Genomic DNA, 20,993 nt, shown 5'->3' on the forward strand with positions numbered 1-20,993 from the left:
CATGTGTGGGATGAGCAGCAGAGCTGAGTATGTGGGGTGTGCCCATGAAAAAATTGTAAAATCTCTGCTAAAGCCAAACAGCTTTTTGCTGTTGACTCTTGTTTGGTGGATTGGATGATTGAAGTCTGATGAAACAAGACCTCTAACAAACACAAATGTCCTTACATTTTGTGTTTTATATGTACAAAATGTCAAGGAAATCCGATAAGATATTACAGTCTTTACCAAAGTGTGGGACCGACTGACTGATGGAGACAATCAAAACTAGAGCAAAGGGTCCCAATTAAGATGTTAAACAATAAGAATAGGACACAAGTGATTAGGAGTCACAATGGTGAACAATAGCATCGTGGTGGAAGTGTCTGCTTGATGAATGGGTGTTTAAAGTAGTGCAGGAAGTCATGTCTATATAAGGACTTTGTGGCCGAGGGCCCCAAACCCTAATGAGCACGTGCAAAAAAGTTTCTCACCACAGCAGGGGAGGTTACAGGACCAATCAGGAGCTTTGGTGTCACTGTCATCACCGTCACTGTCTATCTATTCAAAGAAACTACTGATTCTTTTTGAGAAAAAAAACACTGATGGGTTTTTACATGCGGCCATGTCATCGGATTAATTGATTGTAATCGCTAATCAGTGTCCTGTATGTGTGTGTGAGTCAAATATTGCTCTGGTCGACTGACTTATCTGATAAATGTTGTACACGTAGGCTTTTAACAAGGTCTACAGCCTCTAATTCAACACAGTAACACACACAGATAGTGTTCTGGTCTAAGTTAACTGTTTTATTAATTGATATCTGGTCATCACTGAGGAGTCTGGTCTCTGTTCTAGATGACGGTAGGGATGGGAGGAGTGTCAGGGGAGAGGAGGAGTGATGAAGGGAGGGACAGTTTGAAAAGCTGGGGTGAAGTTAGAGTAGTTACAGATAGACAGATAGCAGCAGAGAGAAAGACTCGGAAAACTAATGAAGTCTGCTGGTACATTTGGAAAGACACCAGACTACATAGAGAAAGTGTGTCATTTTAGCAAGATGTTAATATAACTTTGGATTTCATTTTTCTCCATTCACTTTTTTGGCCAGATATTTTTGCTTTCTGGTTTTCATCCATTTCTCTTTTTTAGTGTTTCCCCTATGTTCAGAGAATGCGTGAGTGTGTGTTTTAATGTGTGTGTGTGATATCAAAAAGTAAGTTATGGAAGTGGAGCGTTTGAGTGGTGGGGGGGTTAAACCCGAGAGGGGCAACAGTCGTCTCTACAGGATAGCCCTGGCCATGTGTGTGTGTCTTTGTGCTGCTCTGCTGCTTGCACTCATACTGGGTAAGTCCAACACACACACATACACACAGATCCACACACATTTTACTTCAACCTGCAATATAGTTGTAAGGAATTAAACAGGAATGCATGGCATACTGTTCTCAGATTATAGTAAATGCAGACTGTAAATAACGCAAGTCGGTGGGAGCAAAGGTTTTGTGGAGAGCTTGCGGGTTACTTATGTCAAACTATTTTTGGTTCATATAAGGTTTCATACGCCCACATACAGAACCTTGTACATAACGCACTGTGGGACTGTTGAACTCTGGGAAAAGAGGAAAGAATGTGTATGTTGACACTTTGTGGGTATTATCTCCTGCAGAATGTGAAACTAATTGGAAGGGAACTGTTTGGCACAGTTATGGCTTGGGTGTGTGTCTGTTTGTGTGTATGTATTGGGGGCAGTGCCCATAAAAAATAATTTGGTCAGAGAAATTGCTGTTTTTGGTAATCTTACGGCACCTGAATGTAACAATGCAGCCAAATCTAAAAAAGCTTCTGTTAATTGCTGGGAGTTGCCGTAGCATAGTCCTGAATACTAGACACAGTTCACATATACAGCTTGAAGATGCGTACATTAAACCAACTTAAAAAGGGTGGAAATTAAATGCATGAATAACTTAATAAAACTTTAGCTTTTTGAACTGTCCAAAAAATGTGAAGATACTATAATTGTTATCCAGCACCTTTAAACTCATTTTGACTTTGTAACTTACGTATGTTGAATCTGTATGAAAACAGAATTGTGAAATGCTACGTCAATTTACAAAAAAAAGTAAATTAGGCGTTTCCTATATGTATTCCTTAAAAAATAGGGTCCTTGTATCACACAGAAGGAGATTGTTCATGTCAGACGCAATCTCACTTAATATTTGTAAATATTTGTGATAGGGTCTGTTGCTCTGAGCATCTAATAATAAAACAAAGGTGGGTCCATTTTTGTTATTTGAAAGATGTATCTCATACATACCTTAAAGGGTGCCGTGCTAGAACAAGACATATGTGAGAGTCTCTTCTAAAGGCCCAGACACACCAGGCAGTCACCAGAGAACTCGCCGACACCGACACCGACTGTTGCATCGGCGAGTTCTCCTGCGTGTTGGCCATGTGTCGCACTGGAACACACCGCAAAGACTTCAGCCGAGCACGTACGAACTGCGCATGCGTGAGTGGCAATAACTCTCCTTACCAGCAGGCGGTGGTAGTGTGTATTCGTCATTCAAAATAGGCAACAACCGGAAGAAAGAGAAGAAGAACAGACTGTGATATAAACAAACAACAAATAGCATGTGCGTTCCATTTTCACTCTCGTCCATCGAAAACATGTTTCGTGCGGAGCTATCAGTCATTGGAGTGTTGCTTGTGCAAGACATTCTCAAGAAACAGTCTCTCAAGAGGCAGAAGCGAAGAATTAGGAGAAACCGCACTAAATGGGTGAAATCATGGATACTACAGCGAGCGAGAAGGTCATGGGGCGTTGTGATATTTTCCTCAAGCTTTGGTAAAGTGTATTCTTTGAATGCAGATTTGGGTTCTGCCCGCTCTGTATTAATGTCATGTGGATTTTCCTGTCATGTTGACAGGTTATCATCATGTAGGCGTTGATAAAAGCTCATTCTAATGTTGTGTTATGTGTGTATGAAGGTACGAAATAAAGTTTTGCATTGCCTATCCTGCTATTTGTGTTTTATTCTTTTAATCACACAGCGATAAGAAACAATAACAATGTGCCTACATAACTGTCAGTTGCATCTGATGATCACAGTGTTCTGGCGGGTGTGTAGTTTATTAGAGTCAGCAATGTAGTAATGTATGTAATGTCATAATGGCCACTTCTTGCTAAATTTACATTTCCATGTGCAGCTTTTATCCGAGGCGACTCACAATAGGTAAATTAACAGCGGTAGACAGTATCTCATGTACTTAGACACTGTACTTAAATCAGAGTGGTTTCTTGGCCCGATAGCTTGTGTCCGACACACGGCCGATTCAACATGTTGAATCGGCCGTGTGTTGACCGTGAAAGGCCAAATAAGGTGTGTCACGGCCGAGGGTTCGGGACACACCAAATTGACTTTGGGCGACAGGGCACGCTTCGTCGCCAGACAACCGAAGACGGCCGATATCGGCCTGGTGTGTCTGGGCCTTTACCCTTTGCAAGAAAATGAATACATGTTTTTCCCATGATGAACTTCTCCTTTAAGAGTCATTTGTCTAGTTACAGTAGTGAGTGGTATGAGGATGGTCCTGGTTGGGAGGGGTTGAAACTGTCTGGGGTGGGGTACATATAAGTATTGTTTCTCTTGTTATTGAGGGAAGCCCACATTTTTGTGGTGGCATTGATGTATAATTATGTTATGTGCCTCTGTATGCAGTAGCACACTCCCACTTTAATGGAAACCCTCCTCTGATCTGCAGCCATGCGAATGACCAGACACTGGAATGACAAGTGCTGGATTTTTTTTTCTCACTTTTTAATAAGTTCATATAGTGTGCTTCTTAAATAGTGTTGTGTATGTTTGGTGTTTAAGTAATAACATGAGGTTGGAATTAGCAGTGACACCGGTACCTTAGACATCTGTGTGTGTTTAAATTCCTATATGTGTCGGACAAAGCTGTGTTTGAGATTGTTTAAGGCCAAGTAGGTCATGCTGAGTTGAAGTTGTTTTAGTGTGCGTGGGCACAACATGAAGTGACTCTCACAAGCAGCTCAAACTGAACAGCAGGGGCAGTCAACCTCTGAGGTCAGACATTGAGGCAGATCTGTAATGCTCCACTCAACCATTGACATCGGGGATTTGGTATCTAAATCTGTCCACTCACTTTGCAGCTTTTTACTGCCTCTGTTTGCCCTCAAAGCACATAACAGAGGTTTCTGCTGAGACGTCAGAGAAACAGGCCTTTGTTCACCTTCTAAGAAAGCAGGAGAATGGTTAAACCTCTGGTTACACCACAAGTTTCGTAAACAATGGCTGGCTATTTTCTGTGTTATTCCTGCATTCTGATTGCTTTGTTTGGAAGTGTGTGCAGTACTTCTAACTGAGGCTCAAGTATATGTATGTTGGACATTACTCAATATTTGCTTGTGACTCAAGGCATGACTACGGAGCCCATAAAGGGTCATGAAAGAAGAAAAACTTTCTTGCGCGTACGAGAAAGTTACCGGTTACCTTTTTCTTTTCTTTTTCTCTGATAATCAGTATCATTTTTGAGCATTTCAAAAATGTCTATAGCTAGCAAGCACTTTGAGTTTATGTTTCAATAATAGATAGGACTTGACTCTTGTTGCAGCCTTTTTATTTATACAATATAACCATACAGTATTTTTGGAATCACATTTAAATATTGTTTAGCACTGTACTGTATGTGAGAAGCATGACTTGCTCGTGTTAAAATGGCTGGAAAATGCTTGTGGATAAAGTAGCATTGCACAGTAACAGAACTAGAAAGTAGCTTTTTACAATCATGGCATATTTTGGATAATGTACACATACTACTATACCATACTATAAATGAATCCAACCCAGTTGTGACAAAATCTGCAGTTCTTTGAATGGCCACTTTAGGCTGGCTCCAAAAGCGAGTCAATGCCAACAGCCTTAAAATGCCCAACTTTACAGAAGACAGAAACAAGTTTACAGCATGATAAAAATGGTTTTGTTTACTATAGCTAATTTCCCTAATCAGGACAACTGTAGAGGACTGGATTTTTATATAATTCACTCAACAACTCAACAATTTGTGCATGGCTGCTTTAAGTGACAGGTGGGTGATGTAAAATGTAGCTACCTGCTTTGATTTCCTCTATCACCAAAGCACTTCTCAGCACCACTGCTCCATGACGCTTCACCTCTTTGCACATATTTGGATTACCTGCAAGTTAGAAGAAAAAAAAAGAATCCTGAAAGTACATTTGCTTTCAAAAGTCCTACTGCCTTGGCACCAATTAAGCAGAACCTTTCTAAGTGCTACATACAGAACAGAGATTTGTATTTGTATTGGCCAAGATACAGTGGAAACATGTGGGTTTTTAGTCTGTGACGAAAGATGTGTTGTCTTACTGCAGTGCTGATATCAATTGGGAATTGCACATTTGTAGGATTTACAAGTCACACCCACATTCCTTGCAGTCTGAATCGGGGAGCAGCTGATCAAAAGGTCATGAGTGGGGGAGTACTTATACCTGGAAGCAGTTCTGTCTTGTTTGAGATTCAAGTGGTGCACAGACATCCACTAATGGCGCGTTTCCACTACAGCCCGCAGCCCGGTTTAAGAGGGCTGTGACGTCAGCGGCCCGTCTTTGGTTGCGTTTCCACTTGGCCTAGTACCGGCCGGCGGGTCCTAATTCACAGTTTTTCTGGCCTCATAAAATCGTGGGTCCAGGGCCAGAGACAACGAGGCTGAGTCGGGCTGAGTATGCTTAACTAGAGAGAGCGTCGCTGGCAAGGGGGCAACAACTACAACAAGATGGACATATTTGACCGTGATTTAATTGTAATACACGTTTCAAAATGATGCCGAAGTAACAACATACTGATACCGGTTAGTAAAAACCATGAATTAATGCTTTGTCAAGTCTGCAGACAGACGGCAGGGGAAAAACCTTTTAAAATGCTTGTTTTCTAAATGGAGATTGGCTAAGCTAACGCAGTATATGCTCCGACCGTCCACACTCACAACAACGGCCTATACAGACATAAATAAAGCAGCGACTGTATTCACCATGACACAGGCAGTCTGTGGTTTGTACTTGTTTAACTTTTGTCTAGTTTCTGAACATATATGAGGAGCTGTGAGCTCTGAGTGCTAACAGCTAACGGCTGTGTTGTTTTTCTGGGGTCCTCTGAAGATCACGTCACGGCTCCGCCTACACTGCGTTACTATAGATACTGCCCCAGTTCCTAAACTGTAATGGAAATGCGCCATAAAGTGAGCCAGTCCTAACGAGGCCCAGCCATACCGAGCGGGGCCGAGCGAGGCCGTGTAGTGGAAACGCGCCATAAGGCCCTGTCCACACGGAAACGAAACGGAGACGAAAACGAACCGAAGTCGATATCAAAAAAGTCTTCCGTCCACACGGAAACGGATCAAGAAACGTGTCCGTCCACACGAAAACGCTCGAAAACGCTGGAGACGCTGTAGTACATATGCCGGGCCTGTAAGTGGCGCTGTACTTCCGCCACAAAATACACCAAAAGCAGCGAATAAGACCGATGACGATTATTATTATTATTATTATAATTATTATTATTATTATGAATACAATAATAATATAATTATTGTTGCTGATGGTTGTGGTAGAGGAGCTGTAGATTTTGCACTAAAATCTGTATCATGGTCAGTAGCGTCTGGGGCACGGAAGCAACCCTGTGATCCGCCATTGTTGTTGTTGTGGGCGAAACCCTTCAGCAATGACGCGGGGGTGAGCAGGAGTGGTGGGGAGAGGCGGGGCTATGGCGTCATCGTTTTCAGGAAATGATCGTATAGGGCGTACACACGGAGCCGCAAGCATTTCGTCCTCAGACCTACCCACTTTGGGAGCCGTTATCACAGTGTATCGGATTCGGGCTCCGAATCCGCGTTTCCGTTTCGGCCTCGTGTGGACGAACCGTCTATACCAGGGGTCGGCAACGATGATGGCAATGATGGCACGCGGCACCGTAACCAGTGGCACACTAGGAATAAGTGGAATAAGTGTGCAAAATATTTCAATTGTATTTTCGGATCCTGAACGAGACCGCCGCCAGAGCGCGTCTCCCCGTTACCTGCAGAAGGAAGCCATGCACGCAGCGCAGCCCCGCTCTGTAGAGATGGGCGAGTCCTGATTCATCCGGATCATTAACCCGGATCCTAGAAATGAGCTGGTCGTGACGAGTCTCCCCTCTCCATTAACCCGAGTCCTTGAGTCCCACACTTGGTGTGACGTACAAATTAAAACTATAAATTGCGTCACTCGCTACTCTCTTTATAACATGTAAAATCACATTACAACGTACCCCAGTCCATCTACCTACCCTTTAGTAAGTATACAGGATAGCTGCCTGCCAGAAGTTATCGTTTGGCTCAGGGGAGGGGACGCGGATCAGTGAAACTTCCTGCAGACTCGTGGGGACTCAGAGGAGCCGACGGCTCCTAACCGTAATAGCATAGCAGATCCAGCGATCTCGTCATGTGCACGAGCATAGCCCCTCCTCCAGCACCCGGCTCCCGCGCTATGCACGAGCAGACTCGCTCCCAGACTCGCAGACTCGCAGACTCGCTCGCAGACTCGCAGACTCGCAGATTCGCAGATTCGCAAATCCTGACTCGCTGCAACACACAGCGGATCAGACTCGTGCGGACTCGGAGCCGTAACCATATAGCAGCAGATCCAGAGATCCAGCAGACTCGTCGTCATGCACGAGTCAACAGCAGACTCAGATTCGCAAATCCTGACTCACTGTTCTGCAACACACAGCGGATCAGACTCGTGCGGACTCAGAGCCGTATATAGCAGCAGATCCAGAGATCCAGCAGACTCGTCCTCATGCACGAGTCCACAGCAGACTCAGATTTGCCAAATCGCAAAATAACCCTTTTTTTTGTGATCAACATTTTTTATTAAAGCAAAATACACTGTGTAGCGGAGGTTAATATAACGTCAGTTTAATAGATAGATAGATAGATAGTACTTTATTGATCCCAAATTGGGAAATTGTTGTTGTTACAGCAGCATAAGGCATTTTACAATACAACAAAACTACAAAATATACAAGAATAGAAATAAAAATAAAATAAAATATAAAATATAAAATATACATGTCGAAATAGAAAATATACATGCAGATATTATATATATATATATATATACAAATATATATATATATATATATTCAAAATATATGGAATAATAATATGCTCGTGAAATGCATCAACTTTTCGGTTTCACCGATAGGATTTCTACGGTCTTGGTGATGCTGACTCATATGACTCAAATGACTCGTATGATCCGGATCTCTTCAATGACTGACTCAGAAGACCCTGAGTCCGTAAAAGGATCCGGATTTGCCATCTCTACCGCTCTGTTTAACTCCAGGTGACTTTCTGCCGCTTTCCTCCGTGGTGCAGGGCTGATCGTTTCACCACGGAGGAAAGCACAAATTGCAGTACCCATAAGGAGCTGTACAAATACCACAGTTTTTGCGTGGCTGTGCCTTTAGTTGAAAGCCCAGTGCCAATCTGCTCATCTCTCATTGAAATAATATGCTACAAAGGGGCGGACTGGCCATCTGTGTGTTGAACTTTCCTGTCGGCTCCCAGACCGTAGTCGAGGAGGGCAGAAGCAACAAGCTTCAGGTTCAATAACCCACTAGCTTAAATGACTGGAGAGAGGCGAGCTCTTCTTGGGAGGCCGTTGCATTTATTTAGCTGTTCTTCTGTTTCACAAAATACATCACAGACCTCTGTTTTTCTGCTGCCTCGTTTCACTTCCAGAAACATACACACGCTCCCTCACTGTCGCTCTACCATCCACACACACACATGCACACGCCACACCCCTCTCTCTCTCTCTTAAAGGGACAGCGATCTCATCTCACTCTGCCTGACCTTAATATCATAACATGTGTGTTCTGGAGAATCACAGAACGGACGATCGTCCTTATTATTATGCCGTTTAAACCAATTATTTAAATGTGTTTGTTAAATTCGGCATCATGTAAGTTGTGCTGACAGGTCCACACTGCTTCCCCGCAGCGAGGCTCCCCCCGCCCTCCTGTTGATAGTTAACCAGCGTCAAGCTCCTCAACCCCCCCCCCCCCCCCCCCCCCTTTGATAATTCTCGATCGTTGGCACGCTGATAACAATTAATTTTTTTAATGGCACTTCATATCAAAAAGGTTGCCGACCCCTAGTCTAGCGGATTCAACTGATATTGTCTCCGTGTGGACGGGGCCTAAGATCCAGAGATCCATGGGTCCACCTGGGTTTCAAACTCACGTCAACTTTCTTACTTTTTCTAAGTTTTCAACTGCATTTCATGATCTTTAGTATATTTCTTACTTGACAATGTATCACATTGGCGGAGAAAAGAAGGAAACATTTGTTAAGTTATATTTTATGACTTGTGCTTTGTAGACATCATGTGTTCCTGGTTTTCCAGCTCTATTAATACAAACACTCCTGGAAATGTATTGTTCTTGTGAATGTTAGCTAAAAATCGAGGTTTGACGTTCTGTTAAGCAAAGTATTTAACAACCCTACACTGATTAACGGCCACAAAGCATTAAATAACTATCTCTATACAAACACTGTTTACAGTTCTCAAGCTTAATCCTCAAGTCTTTTGTTTTCCTCAGTTTCTCAAAAATCTAGTCAAAAGGAAGAGTTCTGTCTGACCCCAGAATGCATCGAAGCAGGTGAGGAGTTCTTGTAAAGAGTCACTGTTTGAGCATGATATATTCAAGTTGTAACTGAAAGGTTTCTATTTAAACTCACTAACTTGTGTTTTTCTTCTTTCTTGTAGCGGGGTCTGTACTCAGTAAAATAGATCGGTCTGTTAACCCCTGCGAGGATTTCTATAGTTTCTCGTGTGGCGGTTGGTTAAAGGAGAACTCGATCCCTGAAGACTTGTCCTCGTATGGTATCTATCCCTGGCTACGGCAGAATGTAGACGTAAAAGTCAAAGGTGGGTTTGCCCTAAACATTTCAAATACCTTGATGACTTCAACAGATAAAATAATAAAGCTATTTGGTAACGTATATGACAGAATTGCAGAGGAGCAGGAATGTCATGATGCCAAACATGAAGAGCACATTGTTGGGCCGATTCTTTCTGCACCTCCAATTTTTTCTCCATTTTAAACTTCAGCCCAAAGTCCCTTAGACCTCATGCAGCTCCCTGTGTGGTAGCTGTGAGTAGTTCAGGGGCAGCAGTAGCTAAGTCTGTTGGGACTTAGCTTGGGAACCAGTTGCCAATTTAATTCCTGATTGGCTTGCCAGAGACACGCTAATTCTACTCCTCCATTGTTCCCTGGAGGTTTCCTCTTGTAGGGTTAAAAAAAGTGTCTTATTCTTCTTACCTTTCTTCTTCTTCTTCTATCACAACTGGAGACTGTACTTCACCCATATAGTATATGTCTTAAAAGTTTATTTTAGAGACAGTTTATGGTAGTTTATGGAGTTGTACAATTTCTTTCCTGTCAGAGTTACTAGAAGCTCCTTCACCCCCTGATGAACTGGAAGCAGTGACTAAGGCTAAGATCCTCTACCGCTCCTGTATGAATGAGAGTGAGTCCGTCACACACACACAAACTTGGTTTTGCCATTTAAGTGGACATATATATTCCCTAGAGACTTTTTTCGGTAATTCCAATAGAAAAATCATAAATTCACTCCAATAAACAATCCAATACAAACATGAAACCTTTAACCTGCACTCACATCTGGACACATATGTAAATATATCTAACATGTACATTCAAATGCTCAACGTTTTATTGTGATGTCTTGTTTCAACAGTTACTTTATCACTTTATTTTAAAAACATTTTGTATTATTATTTATATTTTTTATTCTATTTTGTCTTTATTTTTACCTTGTGTGAATCCTGTTTTTAACTCTGGTGCTATAAACGCCTGAATTTCCCCAAGGGGATTAATAAAGTTCCATCTTATCTTATCTTATCTTATGAAATCACCAGACTAAATGTTGAACCTAAATGTAATGTATTAAATGATCTGTTTGCTTTTATAGCTATACTGGAGCAGGTGGACAGCAAACCGCTGCTGAACATTTTCCGACAGCCTGAGTTTCGGTGGCCTGTGGTGGGGGAGGGGCTCGGAGGAGAGTACCAGTGGTCCGAGGGGGAGTGGAGCCTCCTGAAGACCCTCACTGAGATAAGGAAACAGTTTGGCAGGAATGTCCTGATTCGAATGTACGTCTCCCCCGATGACAAAAACTCCTCAAACTACATCCTCAAGGTCAGACATCCACAGTTAACTCTTAATACTGTTTATCCATGCAGGTTTTCCACTTTTAAAATGTTTTAGAAAAAACACTTATTATCTGACACATAACCCTCCACTTAACACCAATTGTGAATTTAACAGCTCAAATTCTGAACCAATTAAACAAAGAATATATTTTTGATTGTAAAGCTAGCAGCTTTTTATCTAGCCGTTTCCTCCCGCGTGAGAGGTATAAAAGTGGTATCACATTTGTTTTATATTTTATGTATGCACCATGACATCAAGTCAAATTCCTCGTATGTGTGAACCTACCTGGCAATAAACCCGTTTCTGATTCTGATTCTGAAGTCAAGAAATATATTTCCCATATGTAACTATTCCTGTACTAGATTGACTATTGTTATAGATAGATAGATAGATAGATAGATAGATAGATAGATACTTTATTGATCCCAGTTTGGGAAATTCTTTCGTCACAGGAGCAGTGTTCAGACTTTATAATACAATACTTAAAAATACTTTAAAAAGTGGAAAGGAGAATCAACAATTCAAAATAAAAGGAAGAAATGAAAAATATTATCCAGCCATCCATCTTCTCCCGCTTATCCGTGGTCGGGTCGCGGAGGTAGCAGTTCCAGCAGAGAGCCCCAAACGTTCCTTTCCCTGGCCACATCAACCAGCTCTGACTGGGGGATTCCAAGGCGCTCCCAGGCCAGCGAAGAGATATAATCCCTCCACCTGGTCCTAGGTCTACCCCTCGGTCTCCTCCCAGCTGGACGTGCCTGGAACACCTCCCTAGGGAGGCGCCCATGTGGCATCCTTACTAGGTGCCCGAACCACCTCAACTGGCTCCTTTCAACGCGAAGGAGGAGCGGTTCAACTCCGAGTCCCTCCCGGATGACTGAACTTCTCACCTTATCCCTAAGGGAGACGCCAGCCACCCTGCGGAGAAAACCCATCTCGGCCGCTTGTATTCGCGATCTCGTTCTTTCGGTCATGACCCATCCTTCATGACCATAGGTGAGGGTAGGAAAGAAAATGGCCCGGAAGACAGAGAGCTTTGCCTTCTGGCTCAGCTCTCTTTTCGTCACGACGGTGCGGTAAAGCGACTGCAGTACCGCTCCCGCTGCTCCGATTCTCCAGCCCATCTCACGCTCCATTGTTCCCTCACTCGAGAACAAGACCCCGAGATACTTGAACTCCTTCACTTGGGGTAAGGCCTCATTCCCTACTTGGAGTGGACAGTCCGTCGGTTTCCTGCTGAGAACCATGGCCTCAGATTTGGAGGTGCTGATCCTCATCCCAGCCGCTTCACACTCGGTTGCGAACCGATCCAGTGAGTGCTGAAGGTCGCAGACCGATGAAGCCATTAGAACCACATCATCTGCAAAAAGCAGTGGTGCAATCCTTAGTCCACCGAACTGCAGACCCCCTCCCCCACGACTACGCCTCGAAATCCTATCCATGTATATTACAAACAGGATCGGTGACAAAGCGCAGCCCTGGCGGAGGCCAACCCTTACCGGAAATGGGTCCGACTTACTGCCGAGGACCCGGACACAGCTCTCACTTTGGGAGTACAGTCCACTGGGGTAAACTCCAACAAAGAAGCACCCAACCGGGGGCTTGTGAGTATCCCCACACCCGCCCGGCGCCTCACACCTTGGGCAACTCCGGAGAAGAATAGAGTCCAACCCCTATCCAGAAGTAAGGTTCCAGAGCCGACGCTGTGCGTAGAGGTGAGCCCAACCAGATCCAACTGGTAACGCTCCACCTCCTGCACAAGCTCCATCCCCCCCAGAGAGATGATGTTCCACGTCCCCAAAGCCAGCTTCTGTCGCCCGGGTCTGGTCCGTCGAGACCCTCTGCTTTCACTGCCACCCTTCTGGCAGCGCACCCGACCCCATCGCTATTTCCCGTAGGTGGTGGGCCCGCGGGACGGAGAAGCGGAAGTGTTGCCCACGTTGCCTTTTCGGGCTGTGCCCGGCCGGGCTCCGTGGCAAGCCCGGCCACCAGACGCTCGCCGACGAGTCCTCCTTCTGGGCCTGGCTCCAGAAGGGGACCCCGGGCTTCCTCCGGGCCGGGTATCCTCACTTCTTAGTTCGTCTTTCATGAGGTCTTTGAACCAATCTTAGTCTGGCCCCTTGCCTGAGACCAATTTGCCTACCAGGAACACAAGGTTCCAGACAACACAGCCCCCAGGTTCATCAGGGCAGACAAACCTCTCCACCACGGTAAAGTGCTGGTTCTTCAGAGAGGTATATCAAATATAAACAATAAAAACAAAACAATATACAATATTCTGGATAAATAATATAAAAAGTAAAAAATACAACAGGATCCAAAACACTACAGATATTTATAAGAAAGGAGAAACTATACTATATGTTTATATTAGCATGTTTTTTATGGATTTTTAACCAGTCAAACAGATGTACTGTATATGTTTTACTTTACAACTAATATTACAATTTCGAAACAACGTAGATAAGACACTCCACAGGTTCAGCTCCTTGCACATTGTTCAAATTGTTATGGCTGCAGCAAAGGTAGAAGATGAAAAAATTAGGGCTGTCAAGTTAACGCGTTAATAACGCGTTAACGCAAAAACAAATTAACGCCACTAATTATTTTAACGCGATTAACGCATGTGTATTTTTTGTCCTCGGCCGCCCCGTAGTTTCAGAGCGCATTGAGTTTAAAATACCATCTACAAGCTGATGCTGACAGCCCTGCTCCTGCCGCCCGCTTGTGGCAGACCACACTTCCACGCTCACCGGCAGGCCCGGACTGGCCATCGGGAGGCCGGGGAGGGTGTGTGTATGTGTGGCGCGAGTGAGGCACACCTTACGTGTTGTTGTTGTTGTTAGCATCTGGTGCTAGTGTAACGTCCGAGGTAGCTGCGCTAACGGATATAAGGAGCTGTTTAAATGAAAACAGAGGAGCGACATTTCGTCGACAACTGCGCCGAGCACTTGACTTTATGCAGGTAGCCAGACAGTGGGACATTGTACGAAAAGTCAGCACACTCAGCACGGATAGTGCGCGCAACATGATTGCAGCGTCCAGGCAGCTCCCGTTCGAGCATATATGCCTTGAGCTGCACATAGCTCCAACGATCCATCACAGTGTCTACACACACACACACACACACACACGCACACGCACACGCACACGCACACGCACACGCACACGCACACGCACACGCACACGCACACACACACATTGTATTGTATGAGAGAGGTTCCAGGTTGAATTGAGGCGAATATTTGTAATGTTCAGAGGTTGTTGTGTTTAATATTCATGAGAATATTTGTCATTGTTCTAATGATAATAAACAAACATATAAAGCATATTTGTCCACTCATATGTTGATAAGAGTATTAAAAACTTGAAATATATCCCTCTAAGGTACATTTAGAACAGATAAAAAATGTGCGATTAATTTGCGATTAATCGCGATTAACTATGGACAATCATGCGATTAAATATTTTAATCGACTGACAGCCCTAGAAAAAATACAATTTTAAAAAGCAGCAGAATCTAATATGTGCTCTTTGTCTTTATGTAGCTTGATCAGGAGTACTTGTCTCTGCCCTCCAGGGAAGACTACATCACCAACACTTCCTCCGCCCGGGCGGTGAGTCTCACATCAATCTTTCACTTCTTTTACTTGTTATTTAAAAACTCTTCTTGCTTGAGTGATACATTGCAGCAGAAAGAGGTTCAGCTGCTTAAACTATCAACAGTTAATTATGTTTTTTTTTTAAATCAGAACAATAATTCCTTCCAGACTAAACATTTTCACAGATGGTAGAGAGTTGTGATGCAGGAAATGAATTGTGGAAAGGCAACAAATGCTGATTGTCTAATAGCTGGCTCATCAGGCCAGAGTAACAACAAATGGAGCAAATCATTTTCACAAGAGTTTTTCATGATATTAGTAGACTATCAGTAGGAAAGTACATTAGCTATCCATAGATAAACAATGTTCTACATTTAGGGTGCAACTAGCAGGGCTCCTTAATATTGTGTAGAAAAATATGATACATAATTAACATTATGAAGTTAATTAAAAAAATTACTAGGTTCATGGATAATCACTCTTTTTGTGTAACTATGATCTTGTTAACTATGATGGCACTTTGTCATTTTGTATTTTATTTTGTGCATCTTAGCTGTGCATCTCTCCCCATAAAACAGATAATAATAAATCTGCAAAAGAAGTGCAGAAGCCTTTGCTTGATGTCTGATGGCGTATCTTTGTTTTCTCTCTTTCACTCTGCTGTTTTCTCCAGTATCGTGCAGCCTTGTTGAGTTTCATGGTGGATACAGCAGTTATGCTGGGCGCTCAGGAGAAAGCAGCACTGACCCAGATGGAAGAGGCTCTTGCCTTCGAGACCAAACTGGCTTATGTAAGAACGTCATGTCAGATACATATAAATCTATTCAATGTTTGGAGATAATTTCATAGTCCATAATGGCACTGGATGTGTTAACTAATGTGTTGTGAAATATGAGAATGATTGATCTACTTTAAGGAAAACTATTAAAGGTCCCCGCTGTACAACAGTGTTTCCCCTAGGTTTACTACTTTGGGGGGGGTGCTATTGGGATATATATTTTTTAAATCCTCTGGAGCAGAGAGAGGAGCTGTGGATTATTGTTATTGATTAATGCATCAGTGTTTCTTAGGGTCAAAAACACTAAACTCACAACTTCAAATGAAAGTGTTTAGTTTATTTAATAAAAGAGCACATATTCAATGTGAAAAGTTACAGTAGATATAGATTAGTTGCAATTTGGTGCTATATATATATATATATATATATTTTTTTTTAAATATTAAAAAAAAATATATATAATTTTTTTTTTTTTTTTAAACACCTTGAATTTCAGAGGGGGGGGGGGCTCCATTGGCGGGGTGCAGCGCCCCTCCAAGACAATGGTAGGGGAAACACTGAGCTGCCCACTGCTCCTACTAGTTAGGATGGGTTAAATGCGGAGAACAAATGTCACTGTGTGTGCTGTGTGCTCTGCATGTGTGACCATTAAAAGAGTTTCATCCCTCCGATATACTATTCTATTACTATTATACTGATTTTCATCAATATATTATAGGTCTCAGATATATACAAAACATGTCTCTGAAGTGTTTGGGTCCAAATGCCAAACAGATCATTGTAGCATCCCATAAACCCCTCTGTTTCAGCCCTGTTTCAAAAGTGCTGATTCTCTGTCTTTTACTTAAAGGGCCCATGTCATGCTTTTCCGGTTATTACCCGTCCCCTTGTGTGTTATGAAGGTTTTTATGCATGTAAACGGAGTCAAAACCCCTCAAAGTACACCCTGTAGCGTGTAAAACTCTAACACAGAAAATACCTGTCTATGCTGCCCCAGAACGCCTCGTTGGAGATTTCTCATTTTCCATTGTTTGCTTCCTGGGTTCTGTGACGTGTGAACACCCAAATCAACAACAAATGACCGGATTGGCCCAAATGGACCAATCCGCGGAGCACCTCACACACCAGGATCCCTTGGCTAACTAACAGGGAGTCCCCATTGACTTGCATAGAGCTCCCTGAACGCTGGTAATAGACGAGTTGGGATCGCGGAGAAATGCTCTCCGCAGACCCATTCTCACAGCGTTATAAACCTTTTTCTTACTCAATATCAAGCCACACTTATTGTTTTTACTTCGGCTGTGAATGTTTGTGTGTGCTCAGGATGAGTTTAGCTTGTTCTCGCTGTATCGCCGACCCGGAAACCTGTCCGCTCCTCGCAGCAACGAGCCTCGCAAGTTCGCAACGTCCCGACCAATCAGAGCACACTGGGCTCACAGGGAGGGGGGGCAGGAGCTCCAACAAGCCGTTTAGGACAGAGAGTGAATACCTGGTGAATACACATACTATACAGAGATGCTGTATGAGAAACCAATGTGATTTTGGAAAATTGCACAATTTAAATCTATTCTAGTAGACCTCAACAATGGAAAGACGATCAGTAGAAATGGCCATGACATGGGACCTTTAAGATGAAAATAAGGTGCCACTCCCAACGCCCCTCTGCGAGATATTTGGTTAAAAAGAACACAATGGTGCTCTCGAAGTAGATTCAGGTGATAAGGTGTGTGTGTGTGTGGGGGGGGGGGGGGGGTTACCTTGGTTGGTTATAGGCTAATGGTTACACAAGCCAAAAAAACGTTATGACATCATAAAGTGGCCAAAATCTGTTCAGCTAATTTTCAGACAGGTTTTTATATAAATGGATCAGGACAAAAAGTTAGCAAATCTTTTTTCCTGAAACTTTCAGAATCTCTTTACACAGAGGGGGCACATGTTTATGTATAAAAGACATGAAAAAGTGGATTTTGCATAATAGGTGACTGTTAAAACATTGTATTTAGGATCAGTCATGTCAGTTAAGATTGCTCATTGTGTGTGCAGATCCTGATTCCATATGATAACCGCAACAGTGACAACATGTACAACAAAATGTCGCTCTCTCGCCTGCAGCGCACCATACCACAGGTACTTAAATACAAACAAACACATAAAGAACACAATCCTTCCAATGTTTCGTAAAACCAAATCACCTGTTTTATGATTTATTTTACATATGTATTTGAATTACTTAACGTGTAAGACAAGCAGTCCTTTTTCTACATGCAAAAATGATTTACATCATTACAGGTCTCCCTCAATTTGTATTATTCTGAGTTGTAATGGACTATATGTTATATAAGTAACCTCTACTGGATATCTTCTCTATATGCAGTTTGATTGGCTGGGTTTTGTAAAAGCTGTGGTGGACTCTAAAGTTGAACCGGTTCGGTCCATCTCCACCTCTGAGCCTGTCATCGTCCGAGCACCGCAGTACTTTAAGGACCTTGTTATGCTCATTAACAGTACAGATCCTAGGTACCTGCACACACACACACACACGCACGCACGCACGCACACACGCACACACAAAAACACGAACAGCAAAACATTTTATATAAATGTGTGACACAAGACTTAGATTGAAACCACGTGGTACAGCAAACAAGGAGGGACTAAGAAGTATCACAGGATAGAACATGCACATATACGTTTAAACAGCCAGATACACCTATATCTCATTATAAGTATATTATAGTGTATAATGAGATTACATGGCATTTAATTCATGTTCATCCTCTCTATCTCTTTCCAGGATTGTAGCTAACTACGTACAATGGAGGACAGTTTTTTCCAGCATCTCTTCCCTTAGCCGTCGTTTCCTTTACAGATACCAGGACTATGCACGGGTTGGTACAGAAAGAATTTTCCAAATTCTGTATTGTTTGGGTCATTCTTAAGGGTTTTGATTGACTGAAAAAATAAATGGGTAGTGTGTGTCTTTAAAAAAGCTAAAAAGTTGGCTTGACATCATGCAGATACAGTTGGAAAATGTTGGAGGAATCCCACTTCATAAAGGATGTTTGGAAAATGTATACTATGTATACAGGAAGTTTATTCAGATTCAACACTAGTAGTTAACAGTATGTGCTACTGTACATACTGATCTCTGTACTACAATACAGAGAACTGGGAAATTGATGTGATATTTTGAGTAGTCAATCCGTATACCTTCTTATTAACAGTTTTTCTTTCTTAAACCAGTAAAGAGAATAGTAACTGATGGTTATTTCGTTTTTGCTTTTTACGAGGTGCGGGACGGAACTCTCGGAAGTAATTTCAAAATGAAAGCCCCCACTTGGTAAAGTTTTTGGATAATATTGGAATAACTGTAGAGGAAGTGTAGGGGCTTTCAAGACAGGCTTCTATGTCCTCCCAGAGCCTATATTGATATTAATAGTTTAGAAGAAAGGGATATAATCATGGAAGAAACTATTCAGGTGGCGAGATATTGCAACCTGCCCTTGTCCTTGGCTGTAGCTGCAGCGTACCAGATGGTGATGGAGGAGGTGAGGATGGACTCGATGATGGAGGTGTAGAAGTTCACCATCATTGACTTTGGCAGGTTACATTTCTTCAGCTGCCTCAGGAAGAACATCCTCTGCTGGGCTTTTTTGGTGAGGGAGCTACATCTGCTCCCACTTAAGGTCCTGGGAGATGATGTTAACCAGGAAGCGGAAGGACTCCACAGACTTGGGAGTCCCACAGAGCGATGGGGGCGGGTGGGGCTGCATACTTCCTGAAGTCCACAACCATCTCCACTGTCTTAAGAGCATTAAGCTCCAGGTGGTTGTCCCTGCACCAGGTCACCAGATGGTCCATGTCCCACCTGTAGGCAGACTCGTCCCCACCAGAGATGAGTCCGATAAGGGTTGTGTCGTCTGAACTTCAGGAGATTGACGGACTGGTGACTGGAGGTGCAGCTGTTGGTGCACAGGGAGAAGAGCAGAGGGGAAAGAACGCAGCCTTGAGGGGAACCAGTGATGATGGTCCGGGGGTCAGAGACGTGTTTCCCCAACGGAATGATTGTATCGAGAATGGCAGAGCTGAAGTCTACGAACAGGATCCTGGCGTAGGTTCCTGCTGTGTCCAGGTCCTGAAGAAGGAAGTGAAGATCCATGTTGACCGACTACGGACCTGTTGGCTCTGTGGATGAACTCTAGGGGGTCCAACAGGGGGTCTGTGATGGTTTCTAGGTGGGACAGGACAAGGCCCTCAAAGGACTTCAAAACCACAGAGGTCAGGGCGACGAGTCTGTAGTCATTCAATCCTGTGGTCCTTGTATTCTTCGGGACAGGAATGATGGTGGAGGATTTGAAGCATGCTGTCTTCCTTTGCTTTGCAACTGCAGTGATGTTGACATTTATGGGAACCACTGCAGGAATCAACAACCAATAACCAGTTAGAGGGGCATGTCGGCTGGTTAAAGATTGTTTGATTGATCGAGAGAGATGAGGTAGCAAAAAGTTGTTCATGTTCACACGTTAACCCACTGTTAACATCCCTGACATCTCTGAGTTGGTTCCAGTGCTGATATAGCCTATTGCCACCTTATTCCAAGAGTTTTTGGATGAAGTTTGCTGGAGCTTTTGTTTTGAAATTACTTCTGAGAGTCACCCCCCTGCCCTCCCCTGCTCCATTCATCATCGGACCATTTAGTAAGATAATAAGCAAAACAAAAAGTCGCTTTTCTGTTGACTGGTTCAAGAAAGAAAAAACGATTTGGTTGCTTTTCCATTTACTGGTTCCATAAAGGAAAACAATTGATAGGCCTCCAAGGTACACCAACTAGTTTATTTTTAAGACAAGCCTACTGAGAGAGCTCCAATGAACTTTATAGCATGGCTTGAACGAAAAAAATGATGATATAAATCGTTTCTTTTGCTCTAGTATCAGTCCCAACATTTCCCCACCAGTAAGTAGGCTATTCAGAGGCTGAGACTGTACTAGTGAAAGTAAGTGCCATGTGGCGAAAGAGTCAATGTTACCTTTCCTCTCTGTCTCTCACACAACCTCCAGGTTACCAAGGGAACCACCTCTCTGACCCCGCGCTGGGATAAGTGTGTTAACTTTGTCGATAAAACGCTTGGTTATGCTACTGGACGCCTCTTTGTCAACAGACATTTCCAGGAAGACAAGAAACACATGGTGTGTATGCTCTAGAAATGACATCATGTCCAAAATTGTAGGTCAAGTGATTACATTTTGTATATGTGTAACAGATGTGTGTGTTAAGTGTATTTTGTCTGTGTCTCACATGGAAGTGATGTCAGACATTTAAAG

General features: G+C 43.1%; 1 protein-coding gene across 1 annotated transcript in view; it reads left to right on the top strand.

Moving 5' to 3' along the window:
- Positions 1–951: 951 nt before the first annotated feature.
- phex (phosphate regulating endopeptidase homolog, X-linked) overlaps positions 952–20,993 on the top strand; it is a 29,060-nt gene continuing 9,018 nt past the window's right edge. Inside the window, exons 1-11 of the mRNA XM_034148681.1 lie at positions 952–1,320; positions 9,657–9,716; positions 9,824–9,985; positions 10,504–10,587; positions 11,053–11,279; positions 14,840–14,908; positions 15,567–15,683; positions 17,715–17,798; positions 18,046–18,188; positions 18,466–18,559; positions 20,730–20,858. Of these exons, the coding sequence (XP_034004572.1) occupies positions 1,197–1,320; positions 9,657–9,716; positions 9,824–9,985; positions 10,504–10,587; positions 11,053–11,279; positions 14,840–14,908; positions 15,567–15,683; positions 17,715–17,798; positions 18,046–18,188; positions 18,466–18,559; positions 20,730–20,858 (1,293 nt within the window). The 5' untranslated portion in view covers positions 952–1,196. The remainder of the gene's footprint in view (positions 1,321–9,656; positions 9,717–9,823; positions 9,986–10,503; positions 10,588–11,052; positions 11,280–14,839; positions 14,909–15,566; positions 15,684–17,714; positions 17,799–18,045; positions 18,189–18,465; positions 18,560–20,729; positions 20,859–20,993) is intronic.

Source organism: Trematomus bernacchii, unplaced genomic scaffold (genome assembly GCF_902827165.1).
Source record: "Trematomus bernacchii unplaced genomic scaffold, fTreBer1.1, whole genome shotgun sequence".
NCBI lineage: Eukaryota > Metazoa > Chordata > Actinopteri > Perciformes > Nototheniidae > Trematomus > Trematomus bernacchii.